Source organism: Dreissena polymorpha, chromosome 16, assembly GCF_020536995.1.
Source record: "Dreissena polymorpha isolate Duluth1 chromosome 16, UMN_Dpol_1.0, whole genome shotgun sequence".
Taxonomy (NCBI): Eukaryota; Metazoa; Mollusca; class Bivalvia; order Myida; family Dreissenidae; genus Dreissena; species Dreissena polymorpha.
This window is the reverse complement of record NC_068370.1, coordinates 13894900-13919192: the sequence shown is the minus strand read 5'-3', so window position 1 is coordinate 13919192 and position 24293 is coordinate 13894900. Positions and strand designations below refer to the sequence as shown.

Sequence of the window (24293 nt, the reverse complement as noted above, 5' to 3'; positions counted from 1 at the left end):
TTGATTCTTTGAAATAATTTTTCCTTTTTTCCCTGTAATCTCAACATTGCTCTGAAAATTCTTTGCCGAGGCAACTGCCTCGGTGTGCCTCAGCGTGGCTTCGACGCTGATTTTGTAATACATACGATGTGTACAAAATATAGCATTAATTTAACAGAACTAGTTAAAAGTACACATGTCTCGTGTAAAATAATTTCATTTACATTTGCTATTACTTTCCGGAAATGTAAATTTGTTATTAAAAAAAATCCTCACAATTCATAAACCAAATTTTATATGTTAACAAAAAATATTTTTTCATTTATGAACAAATCGTTAGGTATATGATCGTAAATATTCACGGTAAGGTGAGTGATAACTAGATCTATTTATTCGATCTTAAAATTAATTATAGCTCATGGTGTCCGCAAAATCGAGTTTTCGAGAAGTTGGGACAGCTGTATCAATTGTAACGCATATTATCTTTGTTTTCAAGACAATATTTGCTCCAGATGAACGCGAAAAGGTGTGTGTTATCGTATATCATTTATAGAACAACTGTATAGGTAGTAAAACGAAGTAAATTGAAAAAAAAACTTTCAAAGTTAATAGATGTAATTTCTTTTTTCTACCATGATCAGGTTTTCTTTTCTTCGGATTCTTAACATATCTTTCCGTTTTTTCAGCATTATGAAACATTAATAACAAAAAAAAACGCCTATATAAACAGTTACCCTAAAATACAACACAAAAACTTTTGCGTTTGAAGGAAAACTTTTGAAGGATAGCATAAAGTCTGATTGACAATAATAAAATAATGCCCCTTTATGCCTGTAGAAAACTCACGGGGGCAATACTAACAGGTAAACATTGATAAAAACTGACAGACCCAGACCAAAACAGAAACAAATCTCTGCTGGGAGCCTCCTGTACTATCAATAGCAGTGTCCGTAAGTTAAAATTGTCAATTAATCGTGACAATATTAACTGCATAAGTCTGTTTGGAAATATTCAATCGTGGTAACGTTTTCAAAATTAAGATTCTTTTACTAATTCAAAGAATTGTACATAGCTATGCTTTCCATAAATTAACGAAATTGTGTTGTACGACATCAGTTGTGTTGTTGTTTTTAACAGTAACTTTTCAACTGATTCTACATAAGTTCCTTTTCAGTTGACAATCGAAAACTACTAATGAAAATTAGAATTATGACATATTCTTATAAATTTCCTCTTATACTCATTCACAATTTTAATGGCGTAATATACTTATGCTTCTTTCACAGAATTATTTTGAGTTGCAGCGTGTTTGCAGTAGGTCGGAATATTATGAACCAAGCAACAGGTATAAATAACAATTACATTTGTAAACAATGCATTACATGGGCTACATTTGATACCAATGTGTTGGAACAGATGCACTTTAAATTACAAGTAACTTAAAAGTTATTTGCAGATGTGAAGATTATTGATTTTCGCGGTGTGTGTCTGGATGGCGATGGGTCAGGTACCTAGCACCACGCCACCACCCTACATTTACCCCAGATGCGCGCCCAGGAACACCACCATCCTAGCACCTTATTGTAAGTGTGAGTTTTAAATTGTGTTGAATTTTAGTGATACTGTTTATACGGACAGTTTTTTAATTTTGATTATAACGTAAGAAGAAAATTAGGGTGACGAATCAGAAGAACAAAAAAATCATTGATCACGGTCAAAACGTAATTAAACCTATTTACATTGTAAGTTTCAATTTACGTCGATTAACGGCTTATTCAATAGCTCAACTGAGTGTAAAATTACGAAGACTTGTGGATTTGTACAGCTGAAAATATGATAAATAAATCAGTGAATGTATGGGCTTATAACTTTGAACCAATTTGTTTATGAACTATCATTTCTCGTATTGCTGCTTCAGTGCAAAGTAACGGCACCGTACTACCAGCCGTGCCAACGTTCCCTGATACGTTCCAAGTGCGAGTGGAAGCGAACATTCTTGAAATGAATAAGACGATCGTGGGAGAGGAATTCCACGACATGAACAAGCGCGCCGCATTGAGGACCATCACGAACAATTCAGAGAACTATATGATCTTAGACTACTACAACGGTCAGCTGTTCTATGACGTCAGTAAGTGTGTGATGTCACTGGCGTTTGAGACGGTACTGTTAGAATAGTAAATATATTTGCATGACAATGCCTTAAACATAATATGACAAGTGGAATTGATTTATTTTTGTCTAAGTGTTTCTTTTACAATATACACAATTGCTACTTTTTCATGGTTAACTTTTCATTAGCAAATGCAGTGCCGTAGCCAGACCCAAATTTAAGCCGAGGCAATATCTTAGGTCCTTCTAGGGGGGTCCGAGGGCATGCCCCCCGTAATTGTTTTATACCTAGAACGTCTCTGGTGCGTTTTAAAGGCCATTTAAACTACATTTTATACCTAAATTATCGGAATCGTGGACGCTACATATTACCGTTTGGTATCAATAAAGTTAACAAAAAAAATCTGCTACAAGTTCATTGTCAATTTTTTTATTCTGGTACCATAAACGGTGTTTGAAGTGACAATGATGTAACAAACTTTACTACAGAAAAAAAAGTCATATACTTCATTTGAAGTCAGATAGAAAAAAGAAAAAAATGAGACGCAGCTCCCTCATACAAGCCATAGTATGTATATGGATAATAGAATGTGCTTTACATATTTATTATTGAAACACTAAAATAAATTAGATCTACCTTATAATATGAAGAAACAGATCTATCAATCATTTTAGCGAATAATGTTTCATGAACATGTTTAATTATTCCTCAACTTTTAAATATCAATCTTATTGAACGCTAATTCAACTCTCCTGTCTCCAGTCGAATCCCACATTTGAAGAATTTGTTTTCGATTAACTTCATTGACTATTAAAAAGAAAAGACTTGAACTTCTTTATATCAAAAAAGTTTAATACGCGGGATATCATTATTTGAAAATTCTAATGTAAACACAGATTCTTACCGTCTGAACCGGTCCCGGATTAAACTCGACGCCGGCAATAAAGAGCAGAATTCCAATAAGGGCGAAAACGTCAACCACCTGATGTGTGTCTAGGTCCAAAATGGACCCAGACCTGGCCGTAAAACACCCGATCCTCGCTAGGTACGTTCCGATGTCCACAATGATTGAAACATCGAAGTGTACAGTGCAACGCTTTGTTTAATAAACTTATTTTCCTAATCATTTTGCTGAGCCATTTGGCATCAATTGAAGTTATTAAAATGAAATAATTATCTGCCTCAACATTCATGAACCAATTGTACTCAATGATAATATTTGTTTGTGAATATCATAGTGCCTTTAATTCATTAAATTGCCTCAATTTCTTATATTGATTTTATTATTTGACATTGATTTTCCTTTTTCCTTGTAATGTCAACATTGCTCTGCAAATTTTAGCCGAGGCAACTGCCTCGGTGTGCCTCAGCGTGGCTACGGCGCTGAAATGAAAGCACGCTTTCCACATATATAGCTCTTTGATTGAGCAGATATTGCGCATTTAGTTAAAAAAAAACTGCAAGAAAACCTGTCTTTTATGCACTATAGATTTTTGCAAATGTATTTAAATAACTTGAGATATTTGCAAATATAAAGTTCTTAACGGCATGATTACATTCTGTCCAGCCCGTGTGTAAACCCATGAAAACAACGTTGATTCTGCACCCTGGTTAGGATGCTATGAAATGTGTACCTGGAAAGTTGAGTGGCTAAATAGGTTGAAACTCAGATCCGTGTACTAAGATAACATGGAAAAATCGAAATTAAGAGACATAATTTCAAAATTTAGAAACTGGGAGACAAGAACACAGTCTAAGAAACTAGATATTTGTTATTTGTTCATACTGAATATAATTGAAGACGAGTTCTTTTTTGTTTTAATATGTACTTTATATAAAAATTAAAAAAATTAAATATACCTATCTTGACTAATAATGGTATGCTATTTGCACCTAAATGGACATAAAGTGTAAAATATCTAACCACAAAATACCATTTTAAACAATTTAATATATTTCTGAAGAATTCTTTGCTACGCATGCGTATGCATGTTTGCTTATTGCGTAACTGTATTAGACTATGAGCTGAATATGCTTTAGTCATGAATAAACTTTCTGTTTTGACGATTCTTAAAAATGTTTTAAACTTCACCAAAGTTTGTGTTGGGGTAAATTACACCACAAAAACAAAGCTTTAGCATAGACTTTTACCCGCAGTCACGTGACCGCGTCTGCAGATTTCACATACGGAACCTTTGAATTCTTTGCTGCGTAAGTGATATTGTTAAAGTGATTATATACATGCAACAAATGTGTTGTTTCTATCCATTGTTTATGTCTTCTATGTAAATTAAATTCTTTGATAGCTTCAGATAGCAGTAACAAATGTTTTATTTCAATTATTTTCTTATTTGCTCAGACGGTGTCTGCTATGCCACGGATCTGAAGTATGACGACAATCAACTGTTGTTTGGAATGCAAATGACCGGCGCTGGTATTCCCCATTTCTACAGCACGGCGCAGGCACTGCAGTTCGCAAAGGCCAATGGAATGGTGGATACTTCTATTTACTTTGGCAGTTTGTAATCGTCATTGAAATACACATGTTGCCAATGTAAGACAAGACCCAGAGCATATTATACTATGTTTGAAGTTCGGACCATCTTAATTATCATACAGTACAATAAGAAATAGCGCAACATGACACCATAACAACCCCAAAACGATAACGTAGTACGGCATCACATTACTTTAGCCCAGTGTTACATAAAAAATAAAGTTTATTAAGCACTTTTTCCGTGCACGGCAGCCATTATATACAAAGCATAGGAAATACTAGGTTATTGTAAATAATTGCACTTACCAAACATCTAATAGGACTTGAATAATGCCACCACGTGGTAAAATTACAGAAATCAGGTATTGAAACTATGATGTTACAACATCAATTGTGCCTTAAACATCTCTTTCAGATGTACATGGGCCGTCAGGAGATCCGAGGCATCCTGTGTGCCTGGTGGCGCTCGTGTATGTACTGGGACATTCTGGCCTCCAACTTTACCCTCGACTTCTTCTTCACAGGTACTCACACTCGGTACTAGTTGTTCATAGTTTCGTGATGATTAAGCATAAGTTGTGCTTTTAACAGGTTTCTTCATATAATCGTGCTTAAGAGCCAACGATTATATTATGTATTGATGCTCATGTGCATGTATCGATAAAGTCAACGTGTCATCTAGATTGTCTGTGTTAAATATTTTTGGTATCAAGTATGCCGATGTTTAGCTCTGTGTTCATCTTTACATACTTATGTTTGCCAGTGGTAGTTAGTGATGCCATTGGATTAATTCCTTGAGTCAATTTTTTTTTATTACAATAGCAGATTTCATTCTTTTGTGGTTTGTTGTTAGTGGACATCATCTTTTATTGGTTTATGCATTTCCTGTTAAGTTTTAGTGTTACGTTCTAAGGTCGGCATTATCCGATAATCATTGTTGTTGGTATTGACTTACCCTGGACATGTTCATACTTAATTACAATTTTCTAGACTCAACCTAAACATATGCAGAGGTTCTAATTTGAACCTTTTCTTTTTGGTGGTTGCCAATTTACAGTCATAAATTGATCAAGTTCACAATAAGTTTTCGTTGTTTTTTAAACATTATTTCTTAAAGTAAATATGCAATAAAAAAACAGCTTCATTTAAATAAGACATCATATGAAACGCCACCATCCCATCTCCAACAACAACGACAGCTACAACCACTCATGACTAAGTTTACTAGTTAATCAAACTTTTAATTAAAAGACAAACAAATATAATACGAAGTATACACACGAACGATATATTTTGATATTAGCTCAGGACAGCAGTTTCACATGGGTTGGACCTGACAACGAGAACGTGGTTCCCATCCGCGCCGAAATTCACGGGACCCAGTACATCCCCCAGGTGGACGGGTCTAACTCCAAAAATTTCCATCACATATACGAATACTTCGACTTCCGCAACGCAATCTGGGCTCCCGACGACAAGTTTTGGGTAAGTCATGACCACTTTTTCAAATGTTAACGTACAAATATTATATCGCATATATTAATATGTTGATTACATATTCCGCTTCCGTCGTTTATCGACAAGCGTAGTGTGCACGGGCCGGTTAATGGTTTTATTTTTAAAATATCGCCCCTAATACATTTGACACATCTAACCGCAGTTACGTATAGTATTTTACCTCTGAATGTGTTTTCAGGCTCCACAAGGCTTGTTATTTGCCACGATTAGGAATGCATTACACGCGTTTTTATGCTTCCACATGGCTTGTGTGAACAAAATACCCGAATTTCCAGATTTATCACACATATTACTCAAAAGGTCGTGATATGCACATAACAGACATATACCATGTTGCAAAACACCACTATTCCGTGCTTGCAGCCGCTTCATGGCGTGGTGTGCATATAACACCCATATTCAATTTATAATTACACCGTAAGTCCGTGTGCCTGCAGCCGCTTCACGGTTGTAAATTATTCCACAATGGATTTTTGCAGCCGCCTTACGGTGTGATTTGCAAATGCAACCGTACTCCACATTTCATTAGAAACATATACCGCATTTGCAGCCGCAAAATGTCGTGGTGTGGACATGACACGTCTATTCGACGTTTTATTACACCCAAATACCGTGTTTACAGCCCACACATGGCGTGGTGTGCACATGACGCTGGTATTTGATGTTTTATTACACACATTTAAAGTGTGTGTAGCTGCCACACGGCGTGGTCACACATAGCAGCCATGTTGCGTTTTTCACCTTCTATCATGTTTGCAGCCGCCTCATGGCTTGTAGTGCACATGACACCCTTTTTGATATTTCATTGCACCCAGATATCGTGTTTGCAACTGCAAGATGTCGTTGTGATCAAATTGTAGCCATATTGCCTGTTTCATAACACCCTTATACCATGTTTACAGCCGCCTCAAGGCGTGATGTGCTCTGGCCGTAGAGACCCGAAGCCTGTGCCGCAGCTGACTTCGCAGTATTCGTACCTATTGGAGATCGTCGACTCCGTCAATGCAGCGGTCTCACGTGCGGATGTAAGTAAGATCGTCGGGGTAACACTTTTTTTTTTAAATCAAAAGGAAAAATAGTGAAAATTATTAGAGGAGCGCATTCCTAATCGAGCCCTTTTTTATTGTTTAAGTAATACTGAAGTTTAAAAATACTTGTTCTCAGGTTAATTTAAGTCCAGTTTTGTCGACAACCCTATGCCTATTAAAGCAGTTTCAAAGCCGTTTCATGTGAACATACCAGAACCGGACCAAAACTCTGCCAGAGCAGGTATAAATGTTAAGATCTCCTGACGGACACCATTTCCATCACACCGCTTTAGTTAAAGCTGAACAAGCGTTGTTACAATCATACGATGAGCAACGTAAAACTCACTAACATAATATTTTGGTATCTTTAATAGCAAAAACAGTATCCGAAATTAGTTTAGCTATTCAAAGTATTTTTCGAAAATCGCTTTGCAGATTTATTACGACTTCTCGTACCAGCTGGTCAGGTTCGACTACCGGCCGAGTAGCGCTGGGTACCCGTATTACACGACCAACCCCGTCACCCAGATACACGACTATAGCACTGGTAAGGTCGACTGATGTACAATGTGTTTAGCACTTAAAAAGCCTAACAATTAATTTAGGGGTCTGTTAAAAAATTCGTATTAATCAAACGAAATTTGTCTTATTTGAATAGGCCCGTTTATTCAACCAATCGCGCTCATTTCGTACTTCAAAATTTATATACCTGATGATGGTAAAATTACTTTTAAGTCCTCTTTTATTTAATGGCTGACTGTAGTTCACGTTTTAAGGCAACAAATGTACCTGCGATATAATAAAAAGGATGCTTATACAATCTACACATAACAACGATAATTGTTAGAAAGCATGCATATTTAATTTTCATTTAACAGTGATTCCACGAAATCTAACTAAATGTTACGACATCACTCTAATCAGGTTTCGCCTACGCTATCGACAAGACTCAAGGCAACTGCTCCGTGAGACCAATCCAGAACGCAAGTTTTTACGCCTCCGTCACCCAGAGGCCCGACACGCAGTTCTACATCCATATGAAGGCTGCATCCCAGCTCCTCTACCTAGATAACACGACATATTCGTATGAGGGACAGGTATATAGCAAATATTTAAAGTTTTATATTAAGACATGTTTACTGTATATTATTATAAGTTGGTAAGTCTCAAATGGGATATTCTATTAAGCAAAGCACGTTTCAATATATTATTACATAGAAATCAATGAGGTTAAGTGTTGAAACATTTCACATTTCCAAGCACACTATTTTAATTGTTACAACGTATTTCTTTTCAAGCAGATTTCAAAGACATCTCGAAACCTAAAAACATTTAAACACATTGTTCATTCTTGTTTCGTTTACATCTGGCCAAAACAAATAGGGATGGTAACGAATATATGGATATCCGAATTCTGGTCAAGTATCAGGATAAAAACAAAAAGGGGCTCCGAATTCGTAAATAAACGATATTAACCCTTATGTTATGCACGTTATGCTCCTTAACGTATATTTCGACGTTAATCTGTTCACCAGACATCGTTGACAGACTATCATACATCCGTAAATTTGACTGTTACTCAACGGGCGCCAATGACAGTACCCCCATCAATATGGCGATAATTGCCTAGTTGGCTAATTGTTCGCTTGCACCTTCGTGTTTTGTTTTATGGTCCTTTTTGAACGACAATTGACGACAAATGGCTCCTGGTCTTTACTTAACGGGTGCAACCTTTTGCAAACATTTGCTCTGTACATTCATTTGCTTTTCAATTTGTCAATACCAATCTCTGTCTGTAAAAATCACAATGTAAATAAAGCTGTGTCTTTCTTCACTGTTGCATATGCAATCATTAAGTCGAGTACTGCTTGCTACCTGTGCGAATTTCTTTACCAGTGCTAAATGTATATATATAATGTAAAATATCTAGCTTGCCTGAGTTTGTATCAGTTTTACGATTTTTTTACGAACGTATTTTACTACTTTGATATATTGTGTATAATTAAAATAATTTTAATAAATTAATCATATAAACGCGTTGTTTTATTCAGTTGTGTGTTAAAGGTGCTTCATATCGTATTCAAAGTTTTGTGATGTTGGTAGTGATGTTGGCTGTAGTCTTATGTAGTTTACCTATAAAAGTATACGGATATCCGAATATATTCGGATACTGTATGCGGTTATCCGAATACCGTTTTTTGATACGATCCCCATCCCTAAAAACAACCAATCAATCTTACTTCCAGAGATTTGAAAATGATGCGCAAAAGATATTACTTGTGCAGTTCGGTTAGATAAGTCGCCTCAGTTAAGTCGGTTGAATTGTTCAAGCATTATTTCGTGCTAGACGTTAGCTTAGCAATCACTCATGTACCATTGTGTAAAGCTCGTTTTTTTCACATTGTAGTTGTATATTATTTTATTCACTTTAAATAATACAATTTTTGCTTGGAATACATCGTCATGCTGTTTAAGAGGGGGTAGCACTCGACTAACAAGAAGGCGACGTCAAAGCCGAGAAAGCAATTTTTCGCCGTTTCATTAATTTTATTAATTGTTAAAATGCCGCTCACTATCCAGCAATATCGGCAAGAAAGGGATTAGCGTTTATAGCGTATTAATATTCGCTCTATATCCGATTTTATCCGCTTCAAAATTTCTTAGCGGGTCACAAAATTACAGCTCACGCTAAGAACATTTGCAGCGAGTCAAGTCGAGATAAACAGTGAATATTTAATACGAAATAAACGCTAGAAACTTTCTTGCTGGTATGGCTGAAAGGTGAGCGACATTTAAACAATCTATGCAAGTAATAAAGCGTAAAAACGGCGAAAAATACCTGTCTCGGCACGGACGTCATTATCTTGTTTGTCACGTGATTACCTCCTCTGTGTTTTTTACCTCCCATTTTTTGTGTTTCAGCGCACTGTTCGAGAAATGCTTTGTGACGTGTATATCTCCAAGCAGACGGACTTCACACTTCCCAACATCTCCATAAATTTCACGTCGATCTTCGAATTCTACTTATGGTCTGTAAGTTATTAGAAACGGCTTTCAAACTGTCAAGGAAGTTATATAAAGCTGGTGCAGTTTAGACAGAATGCAAATATTTTATATTTCAACAGTCTGTTTTGGAAGTTAAGCTCTATCGAAGACTAAGTATCCACTTATTGAGCGAGTTTCATTTTGATTTTTAGCTGCACAAATGGGTGAGAAAAGTTGCCTGCGTTTGCTCTCCGTTTTGCCTGATACTATTTGGACAAAACGTCAGTATGTCGTGGTCGGCTTGAGTTTTGGTCATAGAAATTATAAGCATAACATACATTGTTTGTTATTTATCTTGGTAGTCGCTTCATGTACTTGATTCCGATAGTAATTTAAAATTATTGATATGTACCAACTCTAGTTTTGCATACCGTCGGTGTATTTAAGTTAAGGTAATGGCCCTTTGAATTTTTTCACCTTAGATATACTGTCTTGTTTAAAACATCTTTGATTTGGCGACGCTATAACCCTTCAACACTATCAGGCAGAAAATACCGAACATGAACTTGGTTCACATTTATCGCATTTTTACCATGCTATGATGCACACGTCATAATTTGGTATCTAAATAATATTTGCAAAAAACTAAATTATTGACGTTTTGAGATTTAATGACTAGAATTTGCGACATGCGTGTGAATGTATGCATATAGTGATATGAATTTATTCGGTTTTCTATCGCCATCTATGTTACGTGTTGTCTCGAAGAACTTCACATCAAGCGTGTTCTAACATTCGACGTGCTGATCTTCACAGAAGAATGTTATTTCATTGGTCACATTTAAAATACATTTTACATGTATAGGAAAAAGACTTAGATCTACTTTCTTTTAAATTATGGAGGGTCTTTTCTTTGGTATAGGAGTAGTTACATATTATAATGGTGACAAACCTTGCATTTACATACAAGTGATGTCATTCACAAAAAGATAGCACTAAAACACAATAGTAACATTTGGTATTAATATCATTCGGCATAGAGTTTAATTTTAATAATCATAATAAAATAATAATAATACTTATTATTATTATTATTATTTAATCACATACAGTTTATGATAGTTTAAAATCAGAAGTCCTGTCCAGCAAGTAGATAAGTATAAGCTACTTTTGAATCACTTTGTCGTATTAATATAATATATTATTAAGTTGCCGCATAATTGACAGTTTTTCCGAAGCGGATTTCTAAATGTTATTAATGTGATAAACAAAGCCAGAATAAGATGTTTGTGATTATCAAACATGGATGCATTACGAAGCAATGATTTATAACAAATAATACATAAAATTGCATTCAATTTTTTGTGGTGATATCAATCAACACTCGCGATCAGCTTATTAAGGTATAGTACATAATAATGAGGTTACACCAAACAACAAACTGGAAATACTTAGACATTTGTCGGCAGTGGCATTTAAGTAAATCGAAAAAATAACGACCTTAATACTGAGCCTTTAGGAATACCGACATTTACTTTTAATGAATGGGGATAAGAGGCGCCAACACACACATTTTGGGTATGGTTAAACTATAGAAGCTTTGTATATATTGTTGTATTTTTCCACTTATGCCATTTTGTGCGAGATTTAACAAAAACTGATGCCAAACTCGATATAAAAAGCCATGGATATATCACTGAGTATCATACATTTAGCACTTTCTTAGCATCAATAGAACGATCTATTTGATTAAATATATGTATCCGTTGATAGCCCGTTGAGTGCCGTCTATTTACTCACGTTAAAAGCACTATATGGTATCATAAACCGTTCTGAATATGTGAAGGATAAGATGTGAGCGTAAATTGCAATATCTCAATCGCACGCGTACAAAAAATGAGTTTCTTTTTTAAACAATATGATTTGTGAATAAATATGATCTCTAAGTTCTTAAAAGAGGAATAAGAATATGGTGTAAGCTAACAGGATTTAATATGTTTATTTTCGTATCTGTATTGAATTTACACTGTCCTTTACTACAGGTTATGAATTGTATATCGAGTCAGTCGTGTTTCCTGATTTGGATAGTATTGCTGTCCGAGTCTGGCTTCCTGAGTTTGATAGTCTTGTTTTCTTATTTGGATAGTCTTGCTTTCTGATTTGGAAAATCTTGCTTCCTGATTTGGAAAGCCTTGTTCCCTGATTTGGATAGTCTTGCCTCGTGATTTGCTTCCTGATTTGAAGTCTTGCTTCCCGATCTTGATAGTCTTGCTTTCTGATTTTGATAGTCTTGCTTCCTGATTTGGATAGTCTTGCTTCCTGATTTGGATAGTCATGCTTCCTGATTTGGATAGTCTTGCTTCTTGATTTGGATAGTCTTGCTTCCCGATCTTGATAGTCTTGCTTTCTGATTTGGATAGTCTTGCTTCTTGATTTGGATAGTCTTGCTTCCCGATCTTGATAGTCTTGCTTTCTGATTTGGATAGTCTTGCTTCTTGATTTGGATAGTCTTGCTTCCCGATCTTGATAGTCTTGCTTTCTGATTTGGATAGTCTTGCTTTCTGATTTGGATAGTCTTGCTTCCTGATTTGGATAGTCATGCTTCCTGATTTGGATAGTCTTGCTTCCTGATTTAGATAGTCTTGATTCCTTATTTGGATAGTCTTGCTTCCTGATTTGGATAGTCTTGCTTCTTGATTTGGATAACCTTGTTCCCTGATTTGGATATTCATGCTTCCGGAGTTGGATAGTCTTGCTTACTGATTTCGATAGTCTTGCTTCCACACTTCGATATAGTCTTCCTTCCGGCTTTGGAAAGGCTTGTTCTCTGATTTTGATAGCCTTGTGCCCAGATTTGCATAGTCTTGCTTCCTGATTTGGATAGTCTTGTTCCCTTATTATGCCCTTCTTCGAAGAAGAAGGGGTATATTGTTTTGCTGGATGTCGATCGGTCTGTCTCTCGGTAGACCAGTTTGTTTTCTATCAATCACTTGTCAACGAATTGACTGATTGGCTTGATACTTCACATGTGCATTGGCCTTGGACAGCAGAAGACCCCTATTGAAAATGAAATCACAAGGTCAAAGGTCAATGTCAGTATCACACCAAGTGTGAAAATCATTTCCAATCAATAATTAGTCAACGAATTGACCGATTGGCTTGATACTGTACACGTGCCTTGGCCTTGGACAGTAGACGACCCTTATTGAAATTTCGGTCACTAGATCAAAGGTCAAGGTCACTATCACACTAAGTGGGAAAATTGTTTCCAATCAATAAGTCGTCAACGACTTGTCTGATTGGCTTGATACTTCACATGTGCATTGGCCTTGGACAGTAGATGACCCCTATTAAACTTGGGTCACTAGGTCAAAGGTCAAGGTTACTGTTACACATTAAGAGTAAATCGTTTCCGGTCAATAACTCGCCAACTGATTCACCGAATGACTTGATACTTCCCATGTGCATTGGCCTTGGACAGTAGATGATCAAAATTTAAATTGGGGTCACTAGGTCATAGCTCTGTTTGGTGGGGGGGGCATATGTCTCCGACTGCGAACTCTTGTTTGGATAGTCTTGCTTCCTGATTTGGACAGTCTTGCTTCCTGCTTTGGATAGTCTTGTTCCCTGATTTGATAGCCCTGTGCCCTAATTTTCGTAGTCTTGCTTCCTGATTAGGATAGTCTTGTTCCCTTATTTGGATAGTCTTGCTTGCTGATTTGGACAGTCTTGCTTCCTGGTTTGGATAGTCTTGCTTCCTAATTGGATATTCTTGTTACCTGATTTAGATATTCTTGCTTTCTGTGGTAGATTGGTTTGTACCATGATTTGAATTGTCTTGCTGCTTCATTTGGAGAAAAACTCCTTATTCTTATAGTCATGCGTCCCGATTTGGATAAACACGGGATGATCCAAAAAAAACGAAATAGACCGTTATTAAAACCAAGCATTCTGAATCTAGTTTAGGTATGTTTAAGTGGAAATCAATGGTTTTGGGATCTTTAGGTATTTGACGCCAAAATCATGAATCCGTCTTATCAAGTTATTACATTTAGCAGCCTTATTGTGTTATTTCTAACTCCAGGATTCAACGATCAACCTGACCACACCCGTACAGCTGGTCATTACGACACCCGACATCGTGAGTTAGAGCACATATTTGTAATTTAAAATACTTTTCAGACTTTGCCACGATCAGCTAAAACTCGTTAAGGCATTCCTCCAGCGAATTGCAAGTAATATCCACTCATCGACTTTATACAGCTCATTGCAAATTAAGTGTTCATTCAAAGATATTCACCAGTCCATTGTTAGTTTTGTAATGTCAATTCATAGACATTTACCTGCGCATTGCAATTTTAAATACCCATTCATAAATATTTACAAAAGGATTGCAAGTATATATTTTTCCTTAATGAGTATACACATAGTTAACCTTCAGCTGCATTAGCAGAAGAAAAAAATTGTACACTATTTTTTATGACTTTTTATTATCGCAAGGACCTAATTGGCGAACAACGAGCCACAAAATCATAAGTTATGATAATATAACCGAAATTGAAAAAAAAACAGCAAAATCTTGAAACGTACTGATTTGTTTAATTATTTGTAGTTTGATAAGAAATGATATCATTGTGCCATGATTATATACAATTTCAGACAAGTTTGCATATAATATATTATTTAATAATATATTATATAATATATTTCTGTATTAACACAGAAATTTGATTGAGTTTACATCCATTACCGTTCAATTGTGAACCCAACAAAGTCAGTGATACTGCACCCTGAAAATATATGTCCATCCTTTTTTTAAACTATTTGTTCGTTCAAGTTTCAATAACGCGTTATATTTTACGTGGTTTCAGGTAGGTTATCGAGAAACGTACAATATCTACAACTGGGTGCCAGAGGACCCTACCTACAACAGGTTCGACGTCACCATCTGCTATGACGATAACTCACAGAAATCTTTCACCATGGAGTGGCCGGGTAGGTGGCTGCGGAGTACTGATTGGACAATTTAATCGATACACTGCCATGGTCGTCTAATCTCTCGCATTAAAACGAAAGAAAATATTTGCTGCTTATCATGACCATAGTCTGACAGTGCTTTCCTGGAATAGTATTAAAAAAAGTAATTTTTAGCTCGACTATTATATATGAAATGTATATAGTAGAGCTATCCTACTCACCCCAGCGTCGGTGTTCCCGTTCCCGTGTGCGTGAGCGTTGGAATGTTGAAGTTTGCGTACCACCTCAAATATTTTCTAAGTCCCTTGACATATTGCTTTTATATTTTGCATACTTCTTTACCAACATTACCCGATCATATAAACAAAAACAGACAACTGTATCAAGCATTTTGTAAGAAATATGACCCTTTTTCCACTTAGAATATGCATATTATTGATAAATGTATGTTAAAGTTTGTGTACCACCTCAAATATTTTCTAAGTCCCTTGACACATTGCTTTTATATTTTGCATACTTCTTTATCAACATGGCCCCAACCTATATACAAAAGCAGACAACTTAATCAAGTATTTGTAAGAATTATGGCCCTTTTTCCACTTAGAATATGCATATTATTGATATATCTGTGTTAAAGTTTGTGTACCACCTCAAATATTTTCTAAGTCCCTTGACATATTGCTTTTATATTTTGCATACTTCTTTACCAACATGACCCCAACCTATAAGTATCAAGGCAATTGCTTTTAAACTTCAAATACTTTCTTACTATCATGAGGGTACTTTACTTAGCAAGTTGAATTTGACCTTGACCTTTAAATGACATTGACTCTCAAGGTCAATTTAATAAATTTTGCTTAAATTGCCATAAATTCTTTATTTATGATCAGATTTGATTCAAACTTTGACAAAACAACACTTACCTCACATACCACAATGAACTCCACCCAAACCATCCCCCATGCTCCACCCCAGAATACCCCCCCCCCCACCCAAAAAACAATTGTTTCCCCTATTTTTGAAAGATCATCTAATAAATTACCACACACCCACATTATACCCCCCTCTCCACCCCCAACCCCCCCCCCCCAAACAAAAACATGGTAAAAACATAACAAATATTTATTCATTTTATTTTTAAAGGACAGTCCAACCATCTCACTCAAGCTATTGCTTTCAAACTTGAAATAAAATCTTATTAGTTTGTTTTGTGTCTTTACAAATGTTCAATAGATTGTGGAAAATATACCTAAAGTCAGAATCGTCTATAAAGTACAACTTCTTTAAACCATAAGGGATCAATATGTTTCAAATATGGTCCTCTTCAACTTTAAATATGACTATATTACCTTGACCTTATTGAATATGAACAATTTCCCCATGATGGGTTACGTTATACCTGTCAAGCACTCGAATAGTCGAGCGCGCTGTCCTCTGACAGCCCTTGTTCTGACTTTTATTGATTGTTTTAAATAGAAGCGACACACTGATCAACTCGATTGAGATAAGCATGACCATATGTATTACAATTTTACAGTTATACCGGTATAACGTTAAACTTTCAATTAACGCTCCTTATGTTGAAAAGGTTGACACAACTTGTATGAAACTAGAACATTACAATTGTGTGAATTAATTTAATTGTATAGCACTTCTTTTGTAGCCACATTTTAATTCATCTTTGCAGGAAGCTGGGAATCAAATATCGCTCAGTACCAAAACCAGTTTGTGCGCGCGGTGACGCAGACGATCTCGCGCCTGACGCACGTGCAACCCATCCGCGTACAGACGCCAACGTTCAACTTTGACTCTGCAAACATCTATTTTGTGGCCACACTGCTGGAAGCCCCACCGCCCTTGGGTAATTAGCGAAATGCAAAATTATTACTCGAACCTGTATTAACAACGGCTTGTTCAATATAAGAAAGTGGAATCCTCCTGCATCATACGCGATGCGCATACTGATCAATAGTCAAATGCCGGATATAACGTAATAAAGTGCTATATTAATTGTATGCTTAGTTCGATACATCTTTGTGCAGGTTAAAATATAGAATTTTGTGTATTCTCGTAATGTACTGCCGTGCGGATGTCTGACAATAAGTTGGAACAAAGCGGAGTAAACGTTCGACTCCATGTATCAGCAAATCAATTCAATCAATCAATTACAAAACAAAAACGGTACATTGAGATAATACAGTATCATGTTTTTAATAAATGTAGTCCTCTGTACGTCTACACTTTGCCCAGGTACGGTTGTCTTTCTGTGCTTGAACATTACACTGGAGGTATGGGATAAGGTATGGACCGCCCTGCATAAATGTATGTCTATACTTTCTCCTAGGTACGGTGGACTAACAGAGATTGAAAATTCCCCTGGATAAGGTATTGACCGCCCTGAATCAATGTATGTCTATATACTTTCCACTAGGTACGATGGACTATCAGAGCTAAAACATTCCGCTGGATAAGGTATGGACCGCCTTGCATCAATGTATGTCTTTATACTTTCCCCAGGAACGGTTGACTATCAGAGCTTGAACATTCCCCTAGATAGGGTATTGACCGCCCTATATCAATGTATGTCTATATATTTCCCCTATGTACGGTGGACTATCAGAGCTTAAACATTCCCCTGGATAAGGTATGGACCGTCCTAAATCAATGTATGTCTATATACTTTTCCCTAAATACGGTGGTCTATCAGAACTTGAACATTCCCCTGGATAAGGTGTGGACCACCCTGAATCAATGTTTGTCTATATACTTTCCCCTAGGTACGATGGCCTATCAGAGCATGAACATTCCCTTTGATAAGGTGTGGGCCACCCTGAATAAATGTACGTCTATATTCTTTCCCCTAGTCTAGGTAACGTGGATTATCAGAGCTTGAACATTCCCCTGGATAAGGTATGGACCACCCTGAATCAATGTATGTCTATATACTTTTCCCCAAGTACGGTGGACTTTCAGAGCTTGAACAATCCGCTGGATAAGGTATGGACCGCCCTGCTTCAATATACGTCTATATACTTGCCCCAGGTACGGTGGGCAACCAGAGCTTGAACATTCCCCTGGAAAAGGTATGGACCGCCCTGCATCAATGTATGTCTATATACTTTCCCCAGGTACCGGTTGACTACCAGAGCTTGAACATTGGCCTTGATAAGGTATGGACCGCCCTGAATTAATGTTTGTTTATATAATTTGTACGGTGAACAATCGGAGCTTGAACATTCCACTGGATAAGGTATTGGCCGCCAATAATAAATGTATGTCCATATACTTTCTCCAGGTACTGTGGGCTTTCAAAGCTTGAACATTCCGCTGCATAAGGTATGAGCCGCCCTCCATAAATGTATGCCTATATACTGCCCCCAGGTACGGTGGACTATCAGAGCTTGAACATTCCCGTGGATAAGGTATGGGCCGCCCTGCTTAAATGTATGTCTATATTCTTTCCCCTAGGTACGGTGGACTATCAGAGCTTGAACATTCCCCTGGATATGGTATGGACCGCCCTGAATCAATATATGTCTGTATACAATACCTCTAGGTACGGTGGACTATCAGAGCTTGAACATTCCCCTGGATAAGGCGTGGACCACCTTGAAGAAATCCGTGCTGATCGGGGACTTTCAATTCTCACTGCTCATCAACGGACAGGTTACACTCACCTCTTCCTTTACACATCCCTTCCACATGTACTTCGGACTTTTTTGTTTTGTTTTATATAACAAAACTGTACCTGTTAATTTTATCATTGATATCAGGACAAATAAAACTGTCACGCACCTGTGATTCCTGCACATACAGCATGATAGATTAAAGTCCCCGGTCATAGCTAATATACGAGCAGAATCGTAAGAAAACGTGTTTGTATTGAGAATATCACTGAAAATCCGGTTGAAATCGGTTGAAAACAATCAATATAGCGATTTTTATTTTGGGGTCGAGTACGGTAATGTACGAAAACGACCTAATTAATATTCAGGATTCGACACGTTAATTCAAACCTAAACAAAAAAATTGCGGATACGGGCGAATTTAGCGGAGAGAAGGTAAAAACATATGCAAATACATCCGTTACAGACGGAAATTAAGTTGCAACGCTACGTTTTTGCTAAATCTATGTTTCATTTTCCATATGCTAATAATGATTTGCGAAAGCTAAATATAGATATAATTTGCATAACTCGCGACGCTGCAATGATTTTCGCCTATTGCATGTATTTATGATCATTTATGTATTATTTTATCGTTTCAAAACCGATTTTGAACAGGTTTTCGATGTCAACCTCAATACAAAATATATTTCGAAAACAGGGTGCATCGCTCTGAACAGCCATTACTTCATCAATTTTGCAGCGATTTTCACGATCTCGGGCTTATTCAACGCAGATATGAATTTCCTTTCTGGAGATGTACATATCTTGCAATATTTTTACAAGTGCTGGGTCAACTTTTAAGAAATAACACGATACACAACTCGTGTAATCTACTTTACATCGATCAGACCCGATCTAAGACTGAAATCTTCACGGAGTCAAGGGAATTTCCCTGCAAAGTTCACGTATCTCGATACCATAATTCAATAAAACTCATGAAAAAAATATTCTTACCGTGCTTGCCGTTACATTATGCATCAAAACTAACTGTCCAGCGCCGTTTGGAACCTTTGTTTACATACATTTCAACTTACCGACATTTTAAACACACGAAGATTTCATTTATGAATAAGTTTCCAAAGGATAAGTACCGTAAATAACACGATTATTTATTCATATGGAATGGTAACGTAAATGTGTGCAGATACAATGAGTAACAAAATGCCATTCTTAAAACGGGTCATTTTAACATAAAGCAACATTCAATTAAAGGAGAACAGAACAACTAAACGTATAATTGATCCAAAAATGAGATATTTGGTAATATTATAATGTTGTTCGGATAAACTTAAACAAAGTATGTAAGCTACGTACTTAATTAAAATATGAACATATATTTGAACAGTGACTATACAATTATGTGGCGCAGTCCAAATGCAAATATTAAGATTTCGTGGCGCACACATTACAATGATTATTTTTTAATTTAATAGCAAGTGCAGTTCACCGCTGGAAGCATAAAAGAACATGAGAAAAAGAACACAAAGACACCATGCATCAATGACCCGCAGAAATCGTCTGGATACAGTGTAGGTAGGTATCCTGGTACAGCCAAGGTATCCGAATACGCGACCCAAATCATAAAGACTCAAACTCTTAGCAGGTATCGAGCGCATGACTCTGAATAAGCCTTCGACGCCGGATCGACATTATGTGCAAATCCAAATGCTCGCGCGGAAATGCTGAACGCTCGACGTTTTGAAATTTAAAGTTCGTACAAATTTTTAATCATGCCAAAGTTTTCAAGCTCTCTGAATTATTATGGAATAATGACTTTACTTATTTATTTGTTACCGGTAATTTTATTTGGTCTTGACATGTGATGTGAACCGGAGAACTTATGGAAACCCCCACATGTCTGGTTTGGTGACAACCAACTAAACAGTGGGGACAAACACTTGCCGCATATCGAGAAATTAGTGAACCAACTTCCCAACAACTCGAGTTGGCTGCTGCAATACTCTGAAATATATGTTTTACTTTCAGGTTCTATATTCAGGTTAGCTGTCGGTATGACAATACTGGGCATCAAGTTTTGCCAACTGATCTAATTGAGTCTGCGAGCATAACTAAGTTTTAAACACATGTCGGAATGAACTTGTTCAAGACAATAGTCACATTAGATTGTGCAAATAAAATTCCATGAAAATCGTGGAGAAGCAGTTATCTTTGTGTTGTTTATCTTCACCTGTACCACAATCAGTGATATCAGTTAACTGACGGATATTAAAATACTCAACCAAGAAAAACCCGTTCGACTAGTTGAAATTGCGACAATTTAGTTCACCATTGTGATAGATTTGAATGTGTTAGTATGTGTGTTGTAAACGTTTGACTGATAATTCTACGCTATTCGTGTATCTGAAAACATCTCTAACGCAACTGAAACCGTTTTGTATGCATGTTACGACTGTTTGTCGAGTAAACATATCCGGTATAAACACTGTAGAAATACATGATAGAATGTGTTGAAAAAAGTTTATGATGTGGAAAGCATATATTCAAGTATAAGCGAAATTTATTCAGTAAACGTATGATGGATCGAGAAGCTGCTAAGAAACAGTCCGGGTACAAAAACACTCTAAACTTATGTCACAAATTTTCAGGCGCGAATAACTGGTATACGGATCTTCGTAGTTAACGGAAACCTATCCAATCCTTAGGTACGCAGACCGCTGGCTTTCCTATTTTGTCGCCCCACACATTCTGACCAATAACTACAGCGGATGAATAAGAAAATCAAAGTACTTACAGCACTGGTGTGACTATGCTTTTGAGAGGATGGATATAAAAGCATCAAGTTAAGTTTATCTACATCACCACAATCACCACAATTGTGTATGTTGGTACGAAAAAAAAAATGGTACAACAATTTTGCGAAAACAATTTTGGTATGAAAACAAATATGGGTACGAAAAAATATTTGGGAACAAAAAAATTGGGACCGAAAAAATTTTGGGTACAAACAAAAAATTGGGGATGAAAAAAAAATTGGGTACGAAAAAAAAATTGGGTACGAAAACAAATTGGGTACGAACAATTTTAGGTACGGAAAAAAAATGGGCGGAACGGGAAAGTAGTACCTGTGGGGAACTTGACCCACACTCGCACATTTTCGGCCCTTTCCGTCAAAGATCAGATAAGTTCCTTGAAGGCAATAGTATGAATACACATTTCGGAAGCGGTAATGCGGTCCTACCTACGCGTGTCAAAATGTAAGCGAAATATGTACACAAGTCTGTCAGGAATGATTGAATTAACGAAGAAACTCGTGTATTGATGTAAGTTTTTTTAAGAAATGTGCAGAAAATATATTAAACAAGAGCTGTGTTTGTGAAACACAATGCCCCCTGCTGCGCAGCTTTGAAGCCATATATTTTACCTTTGACATTGAAGGATGACCTTGACCTTTCACCACTCAAAATGTGCAGCTCCATGACATACACATGCATGCCGAATATGGAGTTGCTATCTTCAATATTGCAAAATTTGACCTTTGACCTTGACCTTGAAGGATGACCTTGACCTTTCACCAATCAATATGTGCAGCTCTATGAGATACGCATGCACGGCAATATTGAAAAAGTTATGGCCAATGTTAAAGTTTTCGGACAGACAGACAGACGCTTTATATTTGACATTTGACCTTGAAGGATGACCTCCACCTTCACCTTTCACAACTGAAAATGTGCAGCTCCATGAGATGCACATGTATGCCAAATATCAAGTTGCTATGTTCAATATTTAAAAAGTTATGGCCATTAAAGTTTTCGGACGGACGGACAGACTGACACACTGACTGACTGACAGTTCAACTGATATAGGCCACCCTAAAGGGGGCATAAAAAGCAATGGCGATATTTTTCTCAGCCACATAATTGTTAATAGTTTGATATCACAAAATGAAAGTGAAAGTAGAACTGTCAAAAATGACAACCTGTCAACGTGTTGTTTTTGCTGGCACGAGAGGGCGATTACACTCAATGTGTTCACATTTTGACCATAGGCTTTGTCAATGACCTTTATAGTATGGGTAGCTTTGATATTATTTATTGCTATCATGTAACTGTATGATTGTGTATATGTTTACAATACACAAAGCATAAATAATGATATAAATATACTGATTGAGCTTACAATAATCTGAGAACTATAGCCAGATCAATTAAGGACTTAAAATACAATTTTGTGTCCTGATTTCATGAAGAAATGACCATGCATGTCCTAGATTTCAAATTCAAGGCCCTGGTGTGACACATTGGTAGCATTACCGTTACACTGTTACCAGGCTTATGAAATTAGTTTTTATTGAACTATCTAAGGAAATCTAAATCAGGCACTGATTTTTCTTGTTTTAATACAGTCATAGATCAGTTGTGGCCTCTGGGTAATGACCAATTTTTGCTTACTTGTCACACCCTTAAAACTTTCCACACGTCTATAATAGCAAATCTGGATTTAGGTGATCTTCAATGGTACATTTAAACTTTAGCTCTGTTACAAGAGTGCTGGTTAAGTCCAGTCACATATTTAAATCTAGGCCATGTCAAAATCAAACTGTCAAAGACAAATGAAAGATGCGTTTATTAATTATTGTCCAGTTGTTTACTACTGCTGTAAGTTTTTATATAATATGACTGATGAACATCATGTGAGAGAAAATTCACATTATCATTGTATATCAGGTTTAGCAGCCTTTAAGATAACAAAGTATGCTAGTTTTCAATGTCGCTTCAGGGGATCAAATCCGCAGGGCTTTTAGGAAGATTCTGAAATTTTCGATCCCTCGAGAGCAACCAAACCAAAAATTAAGTCAAATATTGCCGACTCGGTTTTTTGAGTCGGTTCATGAGGGATAATGGAGCTTGAGAATTATATATACACATTTATGTCAATTTTCTGTAGAATGGCCTCTATATTATCGGAACACATACTCAAAAAGCATGTTGATGCAGTGTTTTTTGAAGAGAAGTGTGTTTAAGATAATCGGTTGCGCGTTTTACATCGGATTTTCGGCGCGAATACAACTCGTGTACAGTGTAATATGGAACGAGTACAATTACGTTTATTTACCGTACCTGGGGTACATTTTAGTATATTTACCGTACCCGGGATACATGTAAGTACACTTAAGAGTACCCGGGGTACATGTACGTAGTGCCCGAGCCGACAATGAACAATCGAGCGATACTGGAAGGTGCAACATCTCTCACGCCCCCTAGCATCGCCTTTAGCAGTATTCAATTCTCAACAGGAAAGTGCTGGAGTCATTGATCCCGAGGAACAAGAAAAACAATTGATTAATGTTCGAAATAAATAATTTGATTAATGACAATTCTATTATTTGAGCCAGGTCACAGTGAAAAGCGCAGTCAAATCAGTATCAATTTAAATTATGTGTTATTGTCAGAAAAACGCTTTTAAGCAAACAGCTTTTAAGCGACTGCAGGCTGATCTAATTCCAAACTGGCCACAATGGCCTTAATGTCTCTTTTACTGTGACATAGTTCATTTAACTTTAAAATGAT

The 24293-nt window shown here is 36.6% G+C and overlaps 1 protein-coding gene across 2 annotated transcripts in view; it reads left to right on the top strand.

The window, feature by feature from the left end:
• Positions 1-20931, top strand: part of LOC127862962 (uncharacterized) — a 33783-nt gene extending 12852 nt beyond the window's left edge. The window contains exons 2-16 of one of the 2 annotated variants that reach the window (XM_052402235.1): positions 1436-1562; positions 1898-2110; positions 4452-4585; positions 5005-5113; positions 5893-6074; positions 7010-7132; positions 7571-7682; positions 8060-8232; positions 10058-10168; positions 14205-14261; positions 14992-15115; positions 16785-16958; positions 18654-18763; positions 20199-20298; positions 20752-20931. In XM_052402235.1, the coding sequence (XP_052258195.1) occupies positions 1472-1562; positions 1898-2110; positions 4452-4585; positions 5005-5113; positions 5893-6074; positions 7010-7132; positions 7571-7682; positions 8060-8232; positions 10058-10168; positions 14205-14261; positions 14992-15115; positions 16785-16958; positions 18654-18763; positions 20199-20298; positions 20752-20816 (1878 nt within the window). In that variant the 5' untranslated portion in view covers positions 1436-1471 and the 3' untranslated portion in view covers positions 20817-20931. Of the gene's footprint in view, positions 1-1435; positions 1563-1897; positions 2111-2988; positions 3138-4451; positions 4586-5004; positions 5114-5892; positions 6075-7009; positions 7133-7570; positions 7683-8059; positions 8233-10057; positions 10169-14204; positions 14262-14991; positions 15116-16784; positions 16959-18653; positions 18764-20198; positions 20299-20751 lie in introns of those variants that run through there. The other variant, XM_052402236.1, reaches the window with a different exon arrangement.
• Positions 20932-24293: the final 3362 nt, after the last annotated feature.